Below are 24484 nucleotides of genomic sequence, written 5' to 3' on the forward strand. Positions count from 1 at the left end.
TGCAAATGCTAAATTCCCTCAGAAAATGCTTTGGAGTAATATCGTTGAAGTCTTATGCTTTCAATATTGCAGTCAATATAATGAAATGTCTCTGGATTAAAAATACCATTTAAGAAAGAAAAAAAGCAGGCGGTGAAATAAGAAAGAAGTATTATAAGTGACGAATTACTGCTTATAAATCAGCCCCCTCTCCCTCAATGGTTCCTAGCAAAGTTCAGCACTGTTGCAGCTCTGATGCCCAGCTGCACACCTTGGCCAAGCCGGGCAGGAGTCCTGCGGTGGTGTTCACAAGGCAGACACAGTCCAGGGGGTTTCTCCAGACAGGGTCTGCTCAGCACCAAAGGGAATTTCATATCTCACAGGCTTTTAATTTCTTCTCTATGTGATTTTTTTTTTTTTTTAATGATAGAAGGGATAAATTTTGACCACATTGACTGGCTTTCTGTTTGCCTCCAACCAAACTACTTTTCTGGGTGATCTGTTAGCTCTGTAACTTTTACCTGAATCACGGCTTATCTTTTAGAGAGACAGATGGAGACTGATTTAAGAACAGACAGATTTAGATGATGTCTCAGATGTTTACTGAGACACAATAGTAACTTACAGTTCCTCTAAATTGCAGAAGAGATCTATGTTCACTTGTCTGAGATAATTTACTTTGCTTGTATTAAAAAAAGTACATCCTTCTCAAATGGTCCTAGTTTGCTGTATGCTCCATTCTGTTCTGTATAACCAATCAGCTTTCATAATTATTTATCATTCACACAAAAGTTCTGTGTCATTCCATCGTCTATTAATTATACAAGCAGGCTTTTATACATTTCTAGATTTTTTTTTTTTTTTGAGTAAGATATTGAGCCAAGAAGAAAGCTCTTCTATGCTCTTCTGGAAACACGTTTACTACGTTGACGATCCTCAATTGTTTCATTTAATACTACAAGTCTGATGTTTAAGCTACTTAAGATGAACTTCTGTAACTTTCTTTGTTCTTATAATGCTAGTATTTTTTCACCCAGTTATGTCAGGCTCTGCAGCCTTATTCAATCCTAAACGCTGTGTATATCTGCCTTCCCACGGCTTTTAGTTGAGACCTTCATTCAGGTTGAGCTCCAACTTTGCCCACATCAGTTGCCATATCATAGAAATCATAGAATGGTTTGGGTTGGAAGGGACCTCAAAGATCGTCTAGTTCCAACACCCCTGCCATGGGCAAGGACACCCTCCACTAGACCACATTGCCCAAAGCCTCATCCAACCTGGTCTTAAACACTTCCAGGGATGGGGCATCCATGACCTCTCTGGGCAACCTGTTCCAGTGCCTCACCACTCTAACAGTAAAGAATTTCTTTCTAACACCTAATCTAAACTGACCCTCCTTCAGCTTAAACCCATGACCCCTTGTCCTGTCACTACACTCCCTGATAAACAGTCCCTCACCATCTTTCCTGTAGGACCCTTCAGGTACTGGAAGGCCCCAGTTAGATCTCCCTGGAGCCTTCTTTTCTCCAGGCTGAACAACCCCCACTCTCTCAGCCTGTCCTCATAGGAGAGGTCCTCCAGCCCTCTGGTCATTTTCATGGCCCTCCTCTGGACTCGCTCCAACAGCTCCATGTCTCTCCTGTCCTGGGGCCCCCAGAGCTGGATGCAGTACTGCAGGTGGGGTCTCACAAGAGCGGAGTAGAGGGGCAGAATCACCTCCCTTGACCTGCTGGTCACACCTCTTTTGATGCAGCCCAGGACACAGTTGGCTTTCTGGGCTGCAAGCGCACACTGCCAGCTCATGTTGAGCTTCTCATCAATCAATACCCCCAAGTTCTTCTCCTCAGGGCTGCTTTCAATCCATTCCTCGCCCAGCCTATAGTCATGCTTGGGATTGTGCCAACCCGCGTGCAGGACCTTGCACTTGGCCTTGTTGAACTTCATGAGGTTCACACGGGCCCACCTCTCCAGCCTGTCCAGGTCCCTCTGGATGTCATCCCTTCCCTCCAGCGTGTCGACCACACCACGCAGCTTGGTGTCATTGGTAAACTTGCGGAGGGTACACTTGATCTTGCTGTCCGTGTTGCCAACAAAGATGTTAAACAGTGCTGGTCCCAGTACCGACCCCTGAGGAACACCACTCGTCACTGGTCTCCCCTTGGACATTGAGCTGTTGACCACAACTCTTGGAGTGCGACCATCCAGCCAATTCCTTATCCACCGAGTGGTCCATCCATCAAATCCATGTCTCTCCAATTTAGAGACAAGGATGTCGCGCGGGACAGTGTCAAAGCCCTTGCACAAGTCCAGGTAGGTGACATCAGTTGCCCTTCCCTTATCCACGGACGCTGTAACCCCATCGTAGAAGGCCACCAAGTTTGTTGGGCACGATTTGCCCCTAGTGAAGCCGTGTTGGCCGTCACCAATCACCTCCTTATTTTCCATGTGCCTGAGCACAGTCTCCAGGAGGGTCTGCTCCATGATCTTGCCAGGCATGGTGAGACTGACCTGCCTGTAGTTCCCTGGGTCTTCCTTTTTACCATTCTTAAATATACCCACTGAACTTTACTGTAGACTAATACACAGTGGCCATATCTTCAAAACTTATCGTACTAGGGAGGAACAAAGCAACTCTGCACACGCACAGGCAGGGAATGTGAAACTCTACATGCTGCAGGGTTTGGAGCTCAGCCACACAACTGGATGGACATGGCCATGGTCAATACTTTCTGGTTGGATGAAAATTGCTGCCTGAGTTCATGTGAATTATGGAAATTGCATGGAAGAAGGAAGCAAAGAGATGACTGTGGTGTTCTGAATTACCATGCACCTGCAACTGCAGCCCAGCAGCACTGCCACTTAAACAGTGACTATCATTCAATTCCCCTTCAAGCAGGAAAGGAATAGGAGGAATGTGGGAAATAAGCTTTTAACAAGGAGTTGGGGCTGAATCAGTTGCCTAAATACAGACAACTGAACATGCAGTCTTTTAAGTCAAAGATGAGGTATGAAGCTGCCAAATTTGGCACAGGAACTATAGTCCTGTGCCAGGTTTGTCCTTCCAGACCAGAGACTAGATGAGATAACTGTCATCTGAAATGACACGAGAGTGCTATATGTGAGTAACTGAATCCCACCATAATCTTATTTAAATATAGGTGTCTGTGGGACAGCCAGGTTTCTAAACTCCAATTATAGTTAGTGGTGGTCTAGTCAGTAGTTAACTACTCTAGACAGAGATTGAACCACCCAACCCTTAAGGACAAAACAGTCAAATTTCTTTATGTTGAAACATACAGTGTAATGATAACTGGACTCAGTAACATTGCACAGGTCTATAGTCTACAAGGAATATATATTCTGCAGACTATAAAGGACTATGTAGTCTAAGGTTTCATTCTAGTATCTTCTCAACAGTAAGGCTAATAATAGTTTCATATAACATCTTTTGAGTTGCAATAAAGCTAGGCAGGTTGTGGTTTTCAAGGAAAAGATACATACAGTGGTAGCAGAGAGGACAACAAAAAACCAATTTCCTTTAAGGATTTACGAGGCAGAAAAGGGACAGCGTGTCTTTGGGTTATCAGAGCCCACCACAACCTAATGGGATCAACCACAGCAGCTCAGGCAGAGTTTTGTCAAGCTCAGCCTGAAGGAAAGAGATGAGGGTACCGGAGGTGCTAAGTCACTTGCCAGAGCAGTGAGGTCTCAGAAACTTTGCTCAGAGGCAGCACAGCACTCTTTAGGGTAGTAAAAGCTGTGGCAAGATGCGGCAAGTGACTCTTAACCAGGCATATAAGACAATATATGGCAATTGTTGCAGAACATAATGAGAAGCTTTCTTATCATGGTAAAAAGAAGAAAATACCAGGATCTCAGGGTAAGGAGCAAGAGGAGCTGCTAAGCATTGGCACTGTGGCTAAGACAGTCCTGGAACCTCTAGCTCTGCTGTGTTCTGAAGAAATCCTGCATCTCTAGGAGGGCAGGGTAAGCTCACATCCTCTTGTCATACCAGAAGTTGCCCATTTTAGCTAATAGGAGATGATTATGGAAATGATATGGCCAGGGTATGGCCAGTAGCTTTTCCTGTAAAAAAGGTATACTTTCTTGACTGCCTCCAGACTTTTTGTTCTTTGACCTAGACTCTTCACAGCTTGCCACCTAGTATACTGACTTTAGGACCTCTTGATCCAGGATATCAACTGCTTCTTATTTGAATGGTAGCATCAGCTCTGTGAGTACATAAGCATCCCATTTCTTGCAGTTACACTAGTTTAGGTTTGTGTAGACCCTTTACTCACAGGCAGAGGCAATCCAGCTCTCTTCCTGCTGTGGAGACATGAGATTTATGTAATGAATGTCTGTCCAGGAACCCATAATATTTGGTTCACAACTGTAGGCCACTGGAGAAAGCAACATTCCTAAACATTTCCAGGTTTATAAGAGAGGGAGGGATGAAAAATTTGGTTTCTGGTCAACCTGACTAACCCTGAGTGCTGAGCAGGTCTCCCTGCCTCCCCAGGTGCACTGGTGTACAGCTTGAATATTGCTGGTCACATCAGGTGATGTGTGGATGCGTTCAACAGCAGACAATAAAACAGCATCTGTTAGCAAAACTTTGAAATGGAAAACAGGCCTTAATCAGAGCATTGTCTTCTTGCTTTAGGAATAACTTTTTTTTTTTTTTTTTTCATAAAGTAACATTGTTTTGAGGTTTGCATTAATTAGTACTACTAAAAGTGAACAATAAGCAGAGATAATACAAGGTAATTTTTCCTGAGGACCTACTGAATATGATTTATATTTACAGTGATTAATGAAAGGCAAATTATATTTATACTTAGTAATGGAGGAATTTCAGTAGAAAGAAAACATATTTTATTTCTTGGGACAGAAATCACAGGAATAGATAGAATCACAGACCAAAGTAAGTTGGGTCCCTTAAATTCTCCCCACGTGTCATATATTCCAGCCCCTGACCCCGTTAATGGCTCCCTCCTGACATCTCTCCAGTTTGATAATATCTCTCTCTTGTATAAATAATTATACTTAAAACAACTACATGAAGCAACAGTTCCCAATAGCAAATCATGCACTGGAGGTGGAATCCGTAGGATCCAAATAGAAATTCATGGCTGAGATTATCATCTGGAATCTTTAACGGTCACTGAAGACAAATAAGCTCTTCTCAGCTGCTGTCCTTCTAAAGTAGACATTAACAACATGTTAGATGACTTTGCATCCTAGATACCTGATGCCAAGGATGACTGGCCCAGATGGACGCACTGCCACTGTAGATATCTGAGGGTAGATGACAGAATTCCTCCCCCCACGACTACATTTTGGTCTTTGTTGGGAAGGAAACACAAGGCACACACAGTTTTGCCCTGGAAGCCCTGCAAGCAGCAGCCCCAGTACTCTGGGTATTAATCTTTGACCAAAAAGATGCACAGAAACAGTTAACCCTGCTTTGCTCCAAGTGAGATGGTGAATGGCAGAAACTTGGTCTCATAACTTGCTTGTCAATTCACATGTAACATGAAGTAGCATGTTTAAATTTCCCTAACAAATAATTTCCAGGAGAAAACCTTCCTGCTTCTGTTTTGGCAGTGGTAATGCCCCAGCTGCTGGGTTACAAACATCCCATTCTCAGGGAGGGCCCGTGAAATTACTGAAGACAACAGAAGTGACCTAGCAGACTTAACAAAATCAGCACATCATTTTTCATGTGTATTTAGTCTGACTTATTTGTGCTGCTTGAATACTCACATGTTTTTTAAAAAGATATGATCACCTTATAACATTGTGTAACAGTTAATATATTTAATTAATAATTTAGTAATGCATTTAATTTTCTACATTATTTTAAATAAATCCCTTAAAGTGACTTGAAAAAAAAAAAAGTTTCTCTTCACAGTTTGTCTTTGTTATTCTCTTTGCAAGTGGCCTTGCAAACACTCGCACAGAACTGCTCAGTAGGTTGTGGCAGGCAGCTGCTTTCTCTGCTTGGTCAGTTTACAGCAGCATTTTTCCCTTGAGAGCGACTCATGACATGTCTGAGCGAGCCAAGAACTAGCCAAGTGGGACAGCTGGAATTAGCTTCTGTGCAGCTGGTTCTCTGTACCTTCTTTCTTCACTAGGCAATAGCTTTGGAGTAGCTGTGTCCACAGAGCTTGGTGGATTTACTCCTAGCTTCTACTGGAGTACATCTCCCACGGGAGGTGCCGGTGGCTGTCCGTTGGCTCTAGTGGAAGCTCAGGTTAGGTGTGTTGTAGAAAGTTCTCTCAAAGATGCTGGAAGCTAAAAGTCATATCGAACTGCCAGTGGACTTACAATTCACATGCCTGTGAGTTAAAACTCCCTTAACTGGCTTGCATTTGATCGTCCCTGTCCATACCTCACCTATAAGCAACACAGCAGTGGCCTTAGGGACACTGCAGGGTTTTCCCTGCCAGGGCTGGTCACTGCATCTCATTTGGGCCTGTAAGGAGCCTCATACTACCTGACCTCTCTTCTAGAACCAGGGGAATGAGGGTTTCATGTGCTGGAAGGAAGAACTTTAAGTAGTCTCTGGAAGCCTAGAAAAGCAAATTTAACTGGGGATATGAGCTAAATATATGTACAGAAAGACCCTTGGTACTGCTGGGGAGAACATACATCTGAAAGAGTTAAACTAAGAAGGCATCTACGTTAGAGGAAGATGTCTACATTCACCTTCTGTTACATTTTCCTTGCCTCCTCTCCTACAAAACCCAGCATGTTTCTCTTTGCAGCCAGGAGCCCTTCCTCCAGCAGGCTGATGCACCTTTTGGAAAAGGCTTTCTTCCTTGGGGCATATGACTGCTGGCTAAGAAAAGGTAGAGGGTTTCTAAACTGCTTTATTGGAACTTAAGAGCAAGTCACAGTCATTGCACTGATTTTTCCCCCCACTGCATGGTAAGATTTGGGGGCAGGTGGGACAAAAAGTGGAAGCAGGAAGGATGTAACCAGCAGGGAAAGGTCTTTGATCTGAAATTGGAGATGCTCAGTGTGTTCACAGATAGGAAGGGTCCTGTCCTTCTCTTCACATCCAACTGACTGATCCTAGAATACTGTGGCACCCCCCGAGTGTTTCTGAAGGGCTGGAAATGCCACAGACCTAACTCTCATTTCCACATTGTTTTGCATTACAGATGTTTCTGTGGAAATAAAGAAAAAGCTTCTGTGTGAAAAAAGTCCAGGCCCAGTGAAATCACTAGAGCTGTGGTTTTAGCATCTGCTCCTGTTCATTTTTTCTCATTACATGTAACATCCTCAGTTTTAGACCACAATGGCTTCTGCTGCTGTGTGACTTTTTATTCTCTGGCTGTACTGCAGTGTTAATGGGGGGGAGGTGGTTTCCACTCTGTTGGACTGGATATGCTACAAGTTTACACAACCTGTTACTGTAACATGTGGAAAGAAGAAATAGCTTATTTTTGGCCCAAGGGGACAATCAGTGTCACTTAACGTGTGTTTTGACCTGTTTGCCATCTCAATTCTCATCCTTCCGTCCTAAAAGAAATACTGATGTCATTCCCTATCTCTAGCTTTGGACATTAAACAGAGGCAAGAATTTTAATTCATTTAGTCTTGAATGTTCTCCAAACTAGTCTTACTACCTTGTATACTGCTCTGCTCCATCTGACTATACCAGTGAGCTTTGCTGAACTACTGTACTACTTCAAAAAAGGAAACTGGCTTAAGTAGGAGAGTCATCTAAGGAAAAAACCTTAGGAATTCTTGGGAGAAGAGAGACTTGACTTGGTATTTTTCATTTCCATAGCTTAAAATTCTGTTTCGAGAACATTGAGAAAGGGTATTTGTGCCCCGGCTGGTGGGCTTGGTTCAAACACTGCTCTGGGTCTTAGACGTTTTAATGGGATACCATGCTGCAGGCAGCATCCTTCCTCCCTGGCAGCACAAGGCATGCTCCTGGCTGCATCCATGGCAGGGCATTCAGAGAGCTCTAGAAGGAACATCTCCCTTTCTTTCTACACTGCGGCTGGGCTAGCCGTGCTTCAGCCCAGCTGGGGCAGCTTGGGCTGTGGAGTTGAACAGATGTGACGAAGGAGAAGTAGATGTGGTATTCCTGAATGCAACCCCCTGAGCAGAACGAGTGTCATGCCTAGCACAACGATGGCTCTTTGCTAGGGCAGTGCTTACACACCCGAGACTTCCCACCTGAATTTGTCCCAGCTGATTCCAGCTGTCAGTGCCATGATGCTGCAGGGTAGAGATGCCCCTGGCAGGAGGCAAATCTGTCCGGCTGCACTGCGGAGCAGGCTGCTGCTTTACACACCCATCCCTCGTACCCCCGCTAAGCAGCTAACACAGGACGGCTGGCTTGTCCCCTGAAATTGTCCCAGTCAATGGAGCTTACTGTCTAGATGGCTACATGATGCAATGACACCTTTTGCATCATTTGAGGATGTGGATTTAATTAGGCAACTACCTTAGCATAGACGCACCAGCCAAGCGACTCTTGGCAAGAGAGCTCTGCAGTGCAAGCAGGGGCCCCTATGGAGGAACTGCCATAATGTAATAATGAAATCAATTTGAAGAGTCCAAAAAAAGTAGCATTTTCTGCAATCCTGTACAGAGAGAGGGAATGAAATGCTACATTCCTTGCAGAACCGATGTGCCTTATCTTGTTCCCTCCTTTGGCAGTAGGAGAAAAATCAAGAAATAGTCAACACAGCTGGGCTTTTCTTTTTGTTTACTTGGAAAACTTGTTTTAACCATCAACTTTAGCAAATTTTGGCAGTTACAAACCTGTACACTTTTGTTTTGTTTTGTTTTGTTTTGTTTTGTTTTTATAGCAAAAGAACACAAGACAATACTGCCAACAGCAATTATGAAGGAACAATTAGTTTTTGGATGAAGGACTATACCCACTCAAAGTGATAAACCTTCCCTTTTGCATAAGGTTGAATTTGTTGTCATTGGAGAACTGACATCTCTTAATACCTACTTGAAATGGCATAAAAATCATATCTCTAGTTTTTTTTGTGCAAAACACATTCATTTAAAAAAATTCAATAAAAAACATCTTAAAAACAGAAAAAAGTTAAACAAAAAGAGCTGAACCCAATGGAAAGTTACAGTACATTTTGAAATGATTAAAAAGTTTTCAAATCTAAACCTTTTTTGTTTTTTGCTGTTACCTTAAAAGTTTAAACCAACTTTGATGACTCTTTAGAATTATATCAAACAAACAAACAAACAAAAAATAATTAAAGCGACTTGATTGGCATCAAATATCTACAAAAGCCTGGTAATTTGAAACCATTATATACATTATTTTATAAACTTCTTTTTAAACACCAAAACATACATCTTTTACAAACCAGCCTGCTTGTGACAGGTAAAATTTACAAGACAATCTTTTCTGATACAGTGCTTTAAAGAGAACTGCTTTCACTCCTAAACATCTTTGTCACCTCCTGAAAAGCGGCAGTATGGGCTCGTTGCATTGTTAAATACTAGCGATTCAGGTATTCCTATGACAGAAGAATGCTACAGTTCTGAGGGCTCCAATCTCTTCCCATAATACAGTTCAAGTGCACTCTTAACACTGGCAAAGATTACTTATGGCCTTTGTGTAATACGACATACTTGCAATTATTGCTTTTCATTATTACATAAAGAAATGAATTTAATTTCATTTCCTCCCCATCCACCCATCCCTTGGATGATGCGGCTAAATTACTAACTGAATGGCCCTTCTGATAATGGAGGTGTTAAATGTCAAGTTTATGAAACGCAGGCTAAAAGCCATGGATAATGAGCAACAGCCTAAAATTCTACGGCTCAAATCACAGTTTAGTGTATTGAGAGGAAGAGAGATGCAAACAGGCAAAAAGCACAGTTTTACGGCATGGTAAATGATGGTAAACCATCAGAGAATGAACCTGAAGATGTAGCTCTCCCATTAGAAACTTATGAAACGTCCATTATTACTTAGTGAACAGCTCCAAAAAATACCAACCAAGCACAGACGTACTTTCACTATTGGTTTTAAATAGCTGGTTTTCTGCATTATTAAGGATGCTACCTTTTCAAATGAAGCTTAGCAGAACTGGTTCAGGGCACCTTCAACTCTCTCTCCCATGACTGCAATTATTATTAGTTATAAGGATAAACTATATTATCCATTTAGCTTTTTCAAGCAGGAGCTCGACGAGGAGTAAAGCTGTGTTCTTAACCATTTGTCCTGTCCAGCCCACATTTCTCTTTACAATGGAATTTACATTGAGCCAAGAGCAACAATTTTTATGTCATATTCTCAAAGTTTACCACCTGCCTGGCTCGCAGAGACAACAGGCTGCTGCCTCCGCAGTAATCACCATTTCAGTGGATGCATTTCCTCACTGTGCTGCACCCAGTCTGAGTTTCTGACTGGAGAGGGTACCAATACATCGAGGCTAGCACTACTTCAGACTACACTAGAGAATTTAGAAAAGGGGAAAAAAAAATTCTGAGGACCAGAATTTAACTTGTCTGTGGGACATGCAGAGGGGGAGAGCCCACTTGAGAGATGGAGCACACAACTTTCTGACTTCAGGAAAACAGCAGCAGCGAGAAGCCTTTGACTCCTTCCAGCTTTTTACTGCAACTATAGGCTAAGGAAACCTGTGGGATAATTCAGGATCAAAGACGTCACTGAGCTTTAGGAAAATAGCTTGATTGCCTGGAAATCACAGTACTGTAATGAATCTCTGCATTGCAACATCCTCCTGGTTGCCTTCATATGCCATGTCCGATAGGACGGTCCGACACGAAGACAATTTTATGGTGGTCTTCTAGTGGGGCTGTCCATTTGGCCCCATGGGAGGGAAGTGATGCTGCGGCTCCTTGGTGTCACCTTTGGCCCTTTGCCCTGCGATAAGGTACTGGCTCAGGACAGCAATCACATCCAGTATCTGGTTTTGCCGGGGCGGGGTGTGTGTGTGTGCCTTTTTTTTTTTTTTAATAGGATGTTTATAATACAAAGGAAAAATAATTAAAATATTTAAGAAAGTTACATAAGCCTTACTTTTCCTTTTGCACGAGGCCACTTAATGTGGTATTGGCAGCATAAATCATGTTGTCAGTCACTTTAAGGCTCTTTCCATTGCCAGAGTTATCTAAAAGGCTGTCAACGTGTATGACATTCTCAACCTGATCAAGACGTAAAGAACAAGCACCCTTTTACTCAGAATCGTACACCCCTGGAAAAGCCAGTGATTTCTGATACAAGCATGTATTTGCATTTTAACAAGCTGCTTATTTCTTTTGTTGCTTCTTTAGAAGAAGCAAAGATTGTCTTGATCCTAAGAATTATAATCCACTGATACTCAAAAGTACTTAATTAAGTCTATGAAACCGCTCCTACAGACGGTTCTGAAAGAAAATACCATGTAGCGGAGCCATCTACAGGAATGTGAATTGAAATACAGACACACAGGACAAGCAGAGAGATGAGGGGAAGCTCTAACAGAACCAGGGACCTGGCAATGATACCAGCAGCGATATAAAAATCATCATATGGCAGAAAAAGAATTATATATTGGATGGAATAACATGAACATGAATTCTTACATTAGGTTATGAATGTGTTGCTGTCTTCCAGGTTAGAAGATTACGGCTTGCCCATGTAGAGCAGTAATTAAAAAGAAAATAAAATGGTTTGGATTAACAAGAGTGATGTTAATATGAAAATCTTACTCCCTAAGAGGTATTTCACCTTAAGATCTGCACTCAGGTCTTATCATTATCAAAAAGAGCCAGAACAAAACCAGAAAGGCCACAGAAGTACCAATATTCACAGCGGGGCATCTGACTGAAGATGGATTAGGCCTGTTCGATTTGGAGGGGAGGAGATACTGAGGTATAGAAATCATGAGTGGGACAGAGAAGGCTGAATGGGTGATCCTTGGCACCTTCCCAACAGCACTTTAATAAGTAGGCGTTCAGTGAAATGAAATGGCAACGACATCAAAACAGAAAAAGTACTATACATTGTATTTATGCATATTTTACTCGTAAAACTCACTACCAACAAGATATTTCTGAGGCAACAAGCTTGGTAAGAAACATTGATTTTTTTTTTAATTTTTTTTTTTTTGTATGGCAATTGCTAGGCTCCCATTGTGTTCTCTCTTGTGACACTTTTGATATGTCCCAGTAAAGTTTTGATACCAGTGTCTCAGGCTTACTCAAGAATTTTCACTACAGAAAACAGATGCCAAGTACACTTCATAACTAGCTGGGGGCTAAAACAGAACTAATTGCATAATGGATAAAAATGTCTCACACCAAAACTGAGTAGGAGCAAACCCCATGTAAACTGCAGCCCGATGCTAAGAGACTATTTCATTCTCAGCAAGTCATACCAGCTTTAAAAGTGCAGCTAAATTTGCAGCTTTGTTTTTCAAACTGAGATGTTCCTACTCTTGAAGAGACATCAATCTAATTGCATCTGCTTTCCTGCAACATAGACTTCATGAACAACGCAAGTCATCCTCTATCCGTGCCTTTAGGCTTGCCAAACCATTTCAAGGCTTATTGGTAAATCCCTCAGTTCCTTGCAATCGCAATACAAATTTCCATCTTTTTTTTTTTTTTCTTTTTGAAAACACGAGGATAATAGCAGGGAAAAAGGGCTGAAACGTACCATGAGCACATTCAGAATAGACCACTGTTACAGAAGCATCTTTACTTTGAGAAGACCAAGTGACATTCATAAATTCAATGGACAGGACGTATTTGCAGACAAGTACTTGATAATACTTGTATGTGCAGTACATGGTCTTTCTAGAAGTTCACTCAATTTATTCATGTACCTGTTTAATGAACTGGTTTTTAGTGATGAATTGCTGCGTGATCCCCCCAAAAATATCTACATCAACCTTTCACAGCTATATGAGCTATTGGAGGGAAGCAGCAACACATTGTACCTACTCCAAGAATTTTAGAAATCCTGTTTTATTAAAAGTGTTACAAGCTGCAATTATTTAAATTATATTCTATTAATAATTTCTTTGTGTTGGGGGCAATTTCTGAATAAACACTTCCTGTATGTCAAGAAATGACAATTTAATTTTGGGTGAAACTCAGGTCAATCAAGAACATGTTGCCCTGCTGAAACTATCCAGTTTAGACGTTTGACCAAGACACAGGACACGGAAAACAGCAGAGGAAACCTGTTAATGAATCTGTTCATCTATAACAATGATTTATGTATTCAGAATGACTGAATTATGCCATGGAAGGAATGGATTAAACCCCAGCAGTAATGCAGGCTGCAGATTCACATTCACTGTATGAGGTATACAGATACTATAAAATGCAGTGGTAAAACATTTTCATCACACTGAGCAACACGTGTGTATATTCTGCTTTAATACATTGAGTGAAAATCCCATATTTCCATATTGCACTGAGCTGCACGGGCCAAATCAGTGTGAAAGGCCATTTATTCCAATCAGGCTGAGGGAAGTATAAAAGCATACTGATGCCGTGGTTTTCCTCATCCCACAACAATATCCTGAAGTCTGCAAACAACCTTTGGAAGTCCTCAAATCCTATGAAATCACACATCCAGCGGAAAATCTAGGGCCAGATCTTTGGCCGCAGCCCATCCATGCAGTTCCACCGACTGAGTCCGTTTACAGCAGCTGAGAACTCATCCTGTAAACTCTAAGGATGGACATTTGCCAAATGATGTTAAGCTAACGATCTGAGGTTACAGCAGCGTTATATGCAACATAATTGCAACTAATTTTACTGCAGTAATTGTAGCACGATGACTGTTATTAAAGACGTGATTGCCCAAGCAACGAATTTCAAAAAAATCAGCAGCGCTTTGTAGATAGTGAGGCTTCCCGATGTTTTCAGATACATGTTCACATTGCATACAGAAGTCAGGGGAGCCTGTGCATACGCAGCTGGGGCAAACCTGGGCCACTGCTGACCCAAACTTTGACATTTCTACAAGTCCTCACGGGTGGAGTTATGCACACGCACCTGACATCAGGTTTTAAAAAATGGCAGCGAAAGTAGGCCAATTTGGAGTAAATATGTGCTATATATATGTTGCTCTATATGCACACAAAGTAGAATGAAATGCTATGTAACAAACAAAAGTATAGATAAATATTTATGGACATCTGACCGGTCGCTTGTCTTTGATAGGTCAATTTGTAAATGCTGTTTTTTCAGCCATCTGACGTGTTGTACAGAGCAGCCTCAGCGATCAATTGCTTTCACTCTTTCGCTGACATGAAATTTCATGCAACGGTGCATCTTGGAATGATCCATACCAGTCCCTTAATACTGCGGGAAGATCATAACACTGTAACACTTTTAATAATACAATAAAAAAAAAAAACTCCCAAACTTTGGGGGAGAGAAAGAAATTATTTAGCAATTATTGTTTTCCCCCTGCCTCAAAAGCTGAGTTTTACTCTTGGTAATAAATAGAAGGTACACACTCTCCAGATTGTCTGTAACAATTTTGTGATGTGTAATGCTTAACACAATTGGTCTCTTCGTGTCTGCACATACAGTATCATTTGAACAAGTTAATAATGGGTTATACTGTATTTTTTGCCTTGCCCAATATATATAGATACACCTTCAGCAAAATTTCTTCTCAATATTTATACTATTAATTGAACCAAATGACAAAAAAATAAAAAAAAAAAAAAAGAAAGAAGAGGAAGAAGAAAGGAGCTTCCTTTACACTTGCGTCTGATGCTGGGTCTCCACAAATGGAATGTGAACATTTTCTAGGTTGAGTTCCTCCACACTTTCATAGTCACTCATGGCTACTTCGGAGTCATCAAAGCCGCAGCTGGCTGAGACGTCAGAGGAGGAGGCATCTAGAGAGTTGTGCAAGGATAAGGGCATCTTACCTGCACTAACGTTTTCTGTGTTCTGGCTTGGGCCAACAGCAAAAGTACTAAACTCGTTCCCAGTCTGAGACCCTGCGGTGTCCGTCTCATTGGGGAACTGGTGAGGAGGGAGGTATTGGCTAGGGTGGAAGTGCGGCCGTCGTCTGCAGTCGGGGCTGAGCGTACTTGCCATTGAGACCGGCTGCGAGGGCGGGAGGGTTTCATATTGGTCCGGATAATCCTCTGGAAGAGGAGGTGGTAACTGGTCCTGGCTTAGAAACTCCTCTTCGTGAGGAGGAGGGTAGTCGCTGTCGATGTCGTAGCCACCAAGGTAGTAATCTGTTTCCAGCTCTCTGGTGCTGCCGTGATGAGCTGAGCCTTGGTCTGCCGTCTCAAAGTTGGGCACTTCCTCAATGTCGGACAAGCGAGCGCTTGGCATCCAGTCCGAGGTATCCCAATGATACGCTGCGGCAGGAAAGAGAACCACAGTGCTCCGTTAGGACGGGGCCGCTAATGAAAACAAAGTGTCCTGCATGCACTCGCCTCCTAGTCCTCACGGCACGTTCAAATCACAGCATGCGCCACAGGCCACCGACACAGGTCAGCCATGCTCTGACCGGAGGGGTAGGGGAGGAGAATAAATTGTATAATGATGCTGATGCAAACAAGCAAAGAAACAAAACACGATCACTCTCAGGCATTTCACTTTTTAGGATGCTACTGGGTTGTATTAGAACCTATGACTCCAAGAAATCAAAATGATAAAAATCTCTGAATTAATGCTTTTCACAGTTATTTCAAAAAATCTATAAATGAAGTCAGCATGCTTATGGTATCACATCTAGTCTCCCCTTCCACCTCCAATGACTTCATTTCAAGAAAGAAAGTGTGTAAGCAAATATTCTGATCGACTGAAAACTGGATCCTAAAATAAAAAGAGTGGCTGGCCATTCTCATGCAGCATTTGAACACAACAGAATTCAAACAAAAGAGGACACGTGAAGCAGTCCAAGAAAAAAAAACAGATCAAGTCGATGTCCTGCCCACCCCAGCCCAGTCCAACAGGCAGAAAGTGTCTCAGAAAAATCACCTCTGTTGTAGTTCTGTCCTTGATCCATAACAGACACTGTCAGATACAAAGTGAAAAGTAAAAACTGGTAACTCAGAGCTTGTTACCAGCATAGCATTACACGTGAAAATACAAAACTCTGCATGCATTTTTCTAAAGTACAGCTGCCTCGATGTCGTTTTAATAGGATTTTAAATTGTTCTTTATTTTAGCGTACAAGATAAGCTTGCCCAATCAAATGCAGACATACATAAAGAAATGATTATGTCGTGTATTATATTCCTTTTCTATCATATCTTAATTATTTACCCTCACTGAACAGATACGGAATTACATTAGAGCTGGAACTCTTAATACAAAAAGGGCTATCCACCATCTCTACGGTTTATAATTGCAAAGTATATTTCTCTCTCACTTGTTCACTTTGAAACAGAAAAATAAGAATCTACCATTCTCAGGGCCGGTTCAAACAAATCTGGGCCCACCTGGGCTCAGATACCATGGTGATGGGCACGGTATAAGAACCTGAATAGAATAGAATACAAAGCCATTTAATGGGGCCGTCAGCTACAATGCCCCGCAACCCCGTACCCACCTCCCACCTGCACTGCCATGCTAGCCGGTGGGGAGGGAGGCATTCCAGTATGGAGAGGGTGCAGGGGTGGGGGAGAGAGCAAGGAAAGAGGTTTTATGTGAGACAAGAGCGGGGAATAAGCTGCAGCGTTTTCTAGATGAGATGCTCTTGTTCAGCCACATGTTATTGGGCTTCATGCAAGAAGTCACTGGGCAAGGTCTCTGGACTGCATTGCTGGAGGAGGTCTGGCCAGACGAATGGACCTTTACGGCATTACAGTAAATCTCTGAGCTCAGCCGCAGCCGAGGGCAGAGAAGACTATTCTCCAGGCCTCCAGCTCTTAACACCACTCTTGCCCTTGCTTATCACCACATGGCGTAGGTGGTGATGGTGATTCTTTGTTAGCTCATTAACCAGACAGTAGCTTTCTACCTGCTCTGCGTTAGCGTTGGGTGAGGAGGGCTGGGGCTACTGCAGGTTTAGCAGCAGTGTCTGAACCGGCCCTAATCACTCTTCTCCTTCTTCACTTCTTTTTTTGTAAAGCGGATTTTGCTGTCTTTTGGTCAGTGTAACGACATTGCACCCGAGATGCGTCAGGTCCCTCCGAGCTGTGTGGTTTCGGGATCCAGGAGAACCTCGCTAATTTGCTGACTCACACAACCCCCAGCAGCTCCCCGGGGAAAGAGCCCCGTCCTCCCGCGGCTCAGTGGCAGCGATTCTGCCCGCCGTGCACCGGGAGCTCTGGTGCGGTTAACAATTCACCGCCTTCACCAGCTCCGCTGCAGAGCATGCAAGATTCATAAGTCTCATAGAAGGAACTGGGAAGCGGGCAAAGCATTTTCAGAGACAGCCTCTTGAAATTGCTGCCAGACTGGCTTTGTCTGACCTGTAAAGCATGATGGGGAGCCAATGTGTTTGCTCAAGCTTTCCTTTAGGAAGGCAAGGCCATTTACAGTGTCTGTGCTTTCTTTTCAGTGGTTTCTTATTTTTCGAGTGGGAATTTCTTTCTGAATTAACCTTGGCTAATTCATTTGATTTGACAGCCGAAGAATGGTGCACTTACACTTCAGGAAATAAGTAAATATACTACAGACAAATAGCCAAGTACCATCACTAGCTAGGAGTAAAAGTGCTTCTCAAAACAACCACGACATTGGCTCAAGAAAAAAATCAGTCATTTCACAAAAAGGATTTATTTTATAATCTTTAAACATTATTCAGATCAGTTTACCTGAAGTTTGCAAAACTTGGCTTAAATTTGTTAAGACAGATGAAATTTTAGACTTGTGGGTAACCTGAGTTAATGTTGAGTTGACTTATTCCCAAGGATAAGATAAATGATGTATAAATAAATAAAAGTAATGTTTATCTTTGATACATCACATTTCCTCAGTGCTTTACAGAAGAGGAAAATAGTGATAATCCTGTTTTATAGGTAGGGAAACCAGTTCACTTGTAACATGATGTACCTGAGATTAGCCAGGAGGTCGGTGGCAGAGCTGCGTGTTGGGTCCTTGGACCCAACTGCCATGCTTTAATCAATGGGCGCATCAACCCCAGGGGAAAGGCACTGTCAGGCAGGCTGCCTTGCTACGGGGCATCCATGGACTTGTGTCTACACGTCTTTTATCGACAGTGTTACCTGGGAGAAACCAGCCACCTGCCTACCGCCACCACTCCACATGGTTCCACTGGAGCGCATGGCCCAGCTTTACTGCAGCTCCTGTGTCTTCGTCCCTTTCCCAGCCTCTGCAGCCAGGATAATCTCAATTACTTGGCTCCATTATCAACTTAATCCTATTCTCTCTGAAAGCAATGGGAACAAGTGAGCAAAAACATTGACTTGAACAGAAGAGGATGAAGGCCTTGGCACCTTTTCTACCACCTCCAGTCACCCACAGACATTTTGTGGGACATCACTCTGTTTTCATGTTTGCTGGTGAACATGCTGATCTGCAAATCCCCATCCCCTCAATGGGTTTGCTGGTCAGTGTAGATTAGTGAGGTTCTGCTGGAATGTTTCACAATGAAAACAGGAAGCATTGTTGCATAACAAGAAAGAAAAAAATTTAAATACCTTCATTTTCTATAGTGTCAACTACATTGTTGACAAGCTGTATGACAGTCACTATGGAAGCTTGCAGGGGAGGGAAAGCAGAAAATAAGGGGAGGGGAAGGACAGCTTCAGGTTAGTATTTAAAATACACATCATATGTTACCACAATAAATTCTCGCAAACAAGACAAAACTGACATTGGGAAAAAAAAAAAAAAAGGCTGCTGATCAATGCATGATTTATGCAGTGGATTGCAGGACATTTCATTTCAGATAATCCCATTCATTTTCAGAGTGGTGATAAATTCCAAACCAGCATTTCCAGAAAGGCATATGGGATGATGAGTATCACCTCATAAATTCAAGCAGACTGGCCAGCTGATTCAATTAACCAAAGCAGTATCTTGCCTACCTGACACTAATTTCTAATTCATTCTTGCTTAAAGGTCTCCAGAGACAGTACCATGTGCTCCAAGGGATCATTATCTTTTAGACCATCACAACATCTGAAACAGTGCTAAGCTCAATCTATTTCCTAAGAGGAATGTTTTACTTATTTACTATTTGTGCTGTGCTGTGTAATACCTCTGGGACGTTAAGCAGTACTGCTATAATTAGGACGACACACCCAAGTAGGTTTGGTTCAAATTTTGATCTATGTTTGACAGAACATTTTCACAAATGATTTGTGTGTTCTCTGCAGGTGTTTTACCAGAACATACTTTGAAATAATTAATATAGACTGTGCAATTGTTTAACGTGGTGTCCAACAGGCCTACAATGTGCAGTCCTCTAGATGAACTGCATTTTGGACCATCTAACACCCTTCCCTTTGAGGACCTGAAATAAACCCCACCAAAACCAGAGCTCTGGTTCAGTGGGTACTGGATCCATCCCTTTTCCTTTGTCATTAATTATGAGAAAACTGATTGCTTTGGAGCAGGCTAAGAAGGGGACCAGAAATGTTGAGCAAGACATGGTTTTTTGTTTCACACAGCCAATAGACTTAGAGCTCACAAGAAACATGTTAACAATAATAGTGCCATTCAGATACATGTTGAATATTTTGACATCTTTGTTAAATTTTGGGCATGGGATCAAGGATCTCACTCAATTTCCTTGTGAAGGCTTGGCAAAAAGAGCCTTGATAAACCAAAGAAACCATGTCTATGTCTATGTTGAGCATGTTTATGCCATCAACAGCATTGGTAACTGTACAAGGGAGACTTGTACTGGCTAATGCATAATGAACATCATGAAAAAATGAGTGACTCCATGTAATTAGCTGCTGCGTGGCTGTGAAAAGAGGTGGAGGGCAGCTGTAAACTGTGAGGAGAACAACCGAGAGTGAAAAACAGAAAGTCAAAAATCAGGGCCAGCACAGTCTTCATTGCAACTAAGGGAGGGCTCTGCTGGGAGCTGAGCAGAGTATGCTCACGGAAGGGAGGGAAGCTTCTACCCCAGGCAGCTGAGCACAAGAGAATACCCAAATCCAGCTTTGCTCCTGAAGTAAAAATTGGTGTCATCAACAGCAGTTCCTTGGACTTGTCTCCCAGCCCAACCAGCCATTGGCCTGCAGTGAAACGGTAACCTAACGGTCCCCGCATTCAAAATAGCTTACCATGGAAACCTGTAACTTGCCGTTCAAGTGAGGTCTCAAAACATTATTGCTAAGAGTGGGAAACATTTTTTTAAATTTGTAGCTAATATTTTTTTTTTTTATTTTGATCATAAAAATGCAGCTAACTACTCTCAGCAAGACTAGGGGAGCTGAGCGGTTCAAACACAGTACAAATAAGGTGGAAAAAAATAAAAGTAGGCTCAAAATCACACCCAAAAAGAATTTGCACGGTGACACAACCTCTACTCGACCCAGCAAGAGGCTCCATGCACCGTGGAGAGGGTGAGCGGAGGCTGCCTGCACCTGGTACAAACCGAACAGCGTAGGGCTGCTCACACCTTCAGCAGGATGTGATCCAGTGCCTCCCTGGTGCAAAACAGGTTTCCCCAGTGGGAAGCGATTAACCAGTTTCATCAGACCGTGTCACAGCACAGTTATGACACAAGCCTGTCCCCACTGCTAGCCATGTCAGCACCCGGCAGCATTGCTCTTGGCTTTGGAGGAAGGAGTTTGGAGAAGGAGCAGCCTGTCCTGTCTCCCAGAGCGCATGGATGCTGAATTGCATTTGTTGTAGTTTCACTGACAACCTTTTAATCTTTGCAGGGATGTGAAGCACAAAGAATTAAAATGACAGGAAGGGGAAGGATTTATGGCTTCAAGAGGGATGTCCATTAGCCCTACGTACATGTGTACGAGCATGTATATGCTTACTTATGCCTGTATTTATATTTTAAGCTCTTTCCCTGCAAACCCTCCCTGCTGCTGCAAGAAAACCAGAGCGTGCAGTCTTGCATGGACCTTTGCAAAACGACTCAGATTATTTAAGTTTCTTCCCTAATTCTCCCTCATGATATGGATTTGTTTAAACCCTGAACTAGAATTGTTATCTCTAAAGGCTGTATTTTAAATACAGCTTTCACAAAAAATGAGCAGGCATAGAAGGTCCAATCCAGCTGTAGTGGGTACTGTGTCACTGATTTAATTGGGGGCAGGATCAGATGCTTGAAAAGCCTAATTAGAATTTGGGAGATACAGAAAGTAATCATGTACAATAAATGACCACCTGAATAATTATTCTAAAGGTAATTGCAATATGAATATATATTATTAAAATAATAATAATTCTAATAATTATTCTTAAAAACACTGAAGGTTTTTTTGGGGGTGCAAGGGCAGAAAAGCACTGAGAAGCTTGACAAAAATACTCATGATGCTTCAGCCACAGCTGAACCAAAAGGAACTGCAACTGCACTTCTCTTTAAGTGCTTTTTCCAACATTTAGGAGTACCTAGGGAAGAGCTGCATGACATGACTGAGGAACTGAGCCTCCAGACAGTTCATTAACTGGTGGCTGAGGAAACTAAGTGCGACTTCTTTGTCCTAATCTTTTTATGTGTATCTGAATGAGGCTTCCCTGACATCCATCATCCCTCCCTGGCAGAAACATCTTGCCTTTTCTCAGACCCACTGCTCAACATACATGGGCCACAGGAACAAAGGTTGGCTCTGACTTTGTAGGCCTCTTTCCGGCTGTGTATGGCTCTGCCCATGTCACCCACTGAGATAATGATGTAGGACATGAGAGCGGGCAATGAACATGTACCGAGCAAAGATTTAATGGTGCTCTATTGTTCGCTGAGCTGTGACTGCCAGGGAGAGGCCAAGCCATCAGGGACTGGCTCATCCGCTCATTGCTGCTGCTGAGCGCCAGCAGAGTTTTGCTGGGACCATGAATGAGACCTGGCAAACGGCACACAAATTCCCTTCAATTTGACTGATGAAACATGAATGTCATCCTCTTCCAAGAGGGAAAGCGATAAAGTTCTACAGCTTCACTTGTAACCTATTAGTCAACTTATATCTTGGCAATGTGACTCTGCTGTATCACACCTCTAATTCACTGTAAAGCTTGGTACTGATGCAACAGCTCCAAGCATCAAGATTTTAATTACATCCCTTTAATTAACAAAATGGGCACAAAGTGAGGGTTTGAACCCAAGGCTTTCTGACTTCTAGCATCATTAAAGGGTTTTCTAGATGTCACCTAAATGTTTTTAATAATATTAGAGAGAGTTAAATAGCTTTGTCCCCAGCATAATAAAGATAAAACCATTTCTTACCATTATCATCACCGGAATCAGACTGGAAGGAGCTGAGGGACTGTACTTCGGAATTGCTGCCTTTATTACTTCCTGCAAAACAGGTCACTTCTTCAGCGTCATCAACACCTTTACCTTCGTTGACAGCAAAAACAAAGCAAAATGGTACTCTCTAGGTATGCACATTTGTCTGTTTACACCACAGAGCCATTTAAATCCTGTCAACAAGTAGCCTTCCATTATTTTTGTCAGAATCAAGTTATTTCCTTCAGACAGAGGAAATGACCTATTATTCAAGAAGGCAGCTGATGAAGATACCTAGACTTCTGAAGTCTTTGAAGCCCGAAGAGTCTTTCAAGTGGCTGACACCACTGTAATCAAGGAAGAAACATCTGTATCCAGTATTGCCTTTTTAGATGCCATGTAGTCTCAGCAGCAAAGAAAATGACTTTAAAAATGTGGTATAAACATCTTATACAAGAGATTACAGTTACATTTCTCTTTACTGTTCATTTCCTAATTTGAGCACCTCATTAAAGGCTCATTCAATGCTCAATAAAGTTATTGTGCATCTTTCTATTCATATAAGTGGCCCTTGGATCAGATTTTAATGGCTCCACCACTGATGTATAATAGATTATGTTTCAATATACATTGCTTTTCATCAGGGACATTCAGTCTTGACAACTCTTCTACAGTTTAGAAATGTAACTGCAGCCTATGGTATAAATTCTCATGCAATTAAACATGCATGAATAAACACATTGAGCTACACATTATATAAGTGACAATGAGGAACACAAAAAGTTATGCTCCATAGTAAGCACTGAGCTAGATACCTGAGCTAATTACTAATGAACAAGCTCAGGTGCTGCAAACACCTCAGGAACAGCTCTCCCCCTGCTAGCTGCAGATATTTCTACCCAGCATGGGGCACCTCCATAGAGTAATGGCTGATTTGCTCCCGCTGAGAAGCAGGGTGTGTAGTAGATGGAGTGAGTGCTGCAGTAATGAAGCTGCACTGCTTCCCACTCGTTGACAGCTGAGGTCCGTCTCCATGGCGTGGCCTCATGCTGTGCAGAAATTCATACAGATACCAGCAGCGTTTGCAGCAGAAACACCCAGGAGAATACAGAACAGAGCATGTATGGGTGCTGGCATGCTGATGCTTTCAATCAGCAAAACCATATTTAATGGTTAAAAAGGTCAAGCACAACACAAGTGTGAAATACAGCCCAAAGAAATGAAAATTAATTCCTGTTTTTCACTAGAAGACCTTAGCCAATGTGCTGCCTTAGATGAAAATGTCCAGGTCAGGGCAGAGGTAGTGCCAGATTCCTCTCTCTATTCCTCAGTTCCTGTTGCCTAAAACTATGGCACTATGAAAGTTTCTTGATCATGTCATTTTATTTGACAGTTTTGGTTAAAGCTGTGTTGCAATGGGGTTGAAGATGCATTAGGAAAAACTACTAAAAAGAGAAAACATCATAACCCCCCCCACCCCCCCCAGTATGCTAAAGCAAACATCTCCCTGTCCATATGACGTTCTGACTTGCAAGGACAGACAACGTAGGGCCGTAACTCTGTCCCAGCAAACTGGTATTTCCTACTACAACAGAATATGTGAAGTTTGCGGTATCTCCAGCAACTTCTTCAGGAACGGAGGGGGCACTGTGTTATCAGGCGAGAAACCATCAGAGCACAAATAGGCTAATTGTGGGGATCAGAAATTTTGTGATCACTCTGATAGTGAATGCAGATGGGAAGGCAATGGACTGAAAAGGTGATCCTATAAGTAGTGCGTGATTTTCTGCTTCATTTCATAGACATTGGAAGTAGAGAATATTAGTTCATTCGTCCCTGTTGCAAAACAGGATTGCTTCCTGCAGAAGGTTTAAATGTTTTTAATTCCCTCAGGAGAGAAACTGCCCAAACCTAGCAGAGTTTATGTTTGAGAATCCTGCCCCAAATTAATTTTTTTCCAGTAGAAAGATGATTGCATTGTACGACATGAAGAACTAATGCTCAGAGCACTTACTCCTATGTGCTTTCTGAACAAGTGAAACAAATGTGTTTAGTCATACTTAATGCATAGAAGTAGAGGTCTTATATGCCTACTGTTAATTATATCCTTTCAAAATTAAACCAAATCACTTCTTGGAGAAATGTAACAATTGCAAGTGTATGAGG

General features: G+C 42.3%; 1 protein-coding gene across 1 annotated transcript in view; it reads right to left on the reverse strand.

Moving 5' to 3' along the window:
* Window positions 1–8707: 8707 nt before the first annotated feature.
* The window catches only part of FAT3 (FAT atypical cadherin 3), a 425084-nt gene continuing 409307 nt past the window's right edge, over window positions 8708–24484 (reverse strand). Inside the window, exons 26-29 of the mRNA XM_054846690.1 lie at window positions 22316–22429; window positions 18597–18656; window positions 15967–16002; window positions 8708–15341 (exon numbers count right to left, since the gene is read on the reverse strand). Of these exons, the coding sequence (XP_054702665.1) occupies window positions 14722–15341; window positions 15967–16002; window positions 18597–18656; window positions 22316–22429 (830 nt within the window). The 3' untranslated portion in view covers window positions 8708–14721. The remainder of the gene's footprint in view (window positions 15342–15966; window positions 16003–18596; window positions 18657–22315; window positions 22430–24484) is intronic.

This window comes from Grus americana, chromosome 1 (assembly GCF_028858705.1).
Source record: "Grus americana isolate bGruAme1 chromosome 1, bGruAme1.mat, whole genome shotgun sequence".
In the NCBI taxonomy this organism is placed as follows: domain Eukaryota; kingdom Metazoa; phylum Chordata; class Aves; order Gruiformes; family Gruidae; genus Grus; species Grus americana.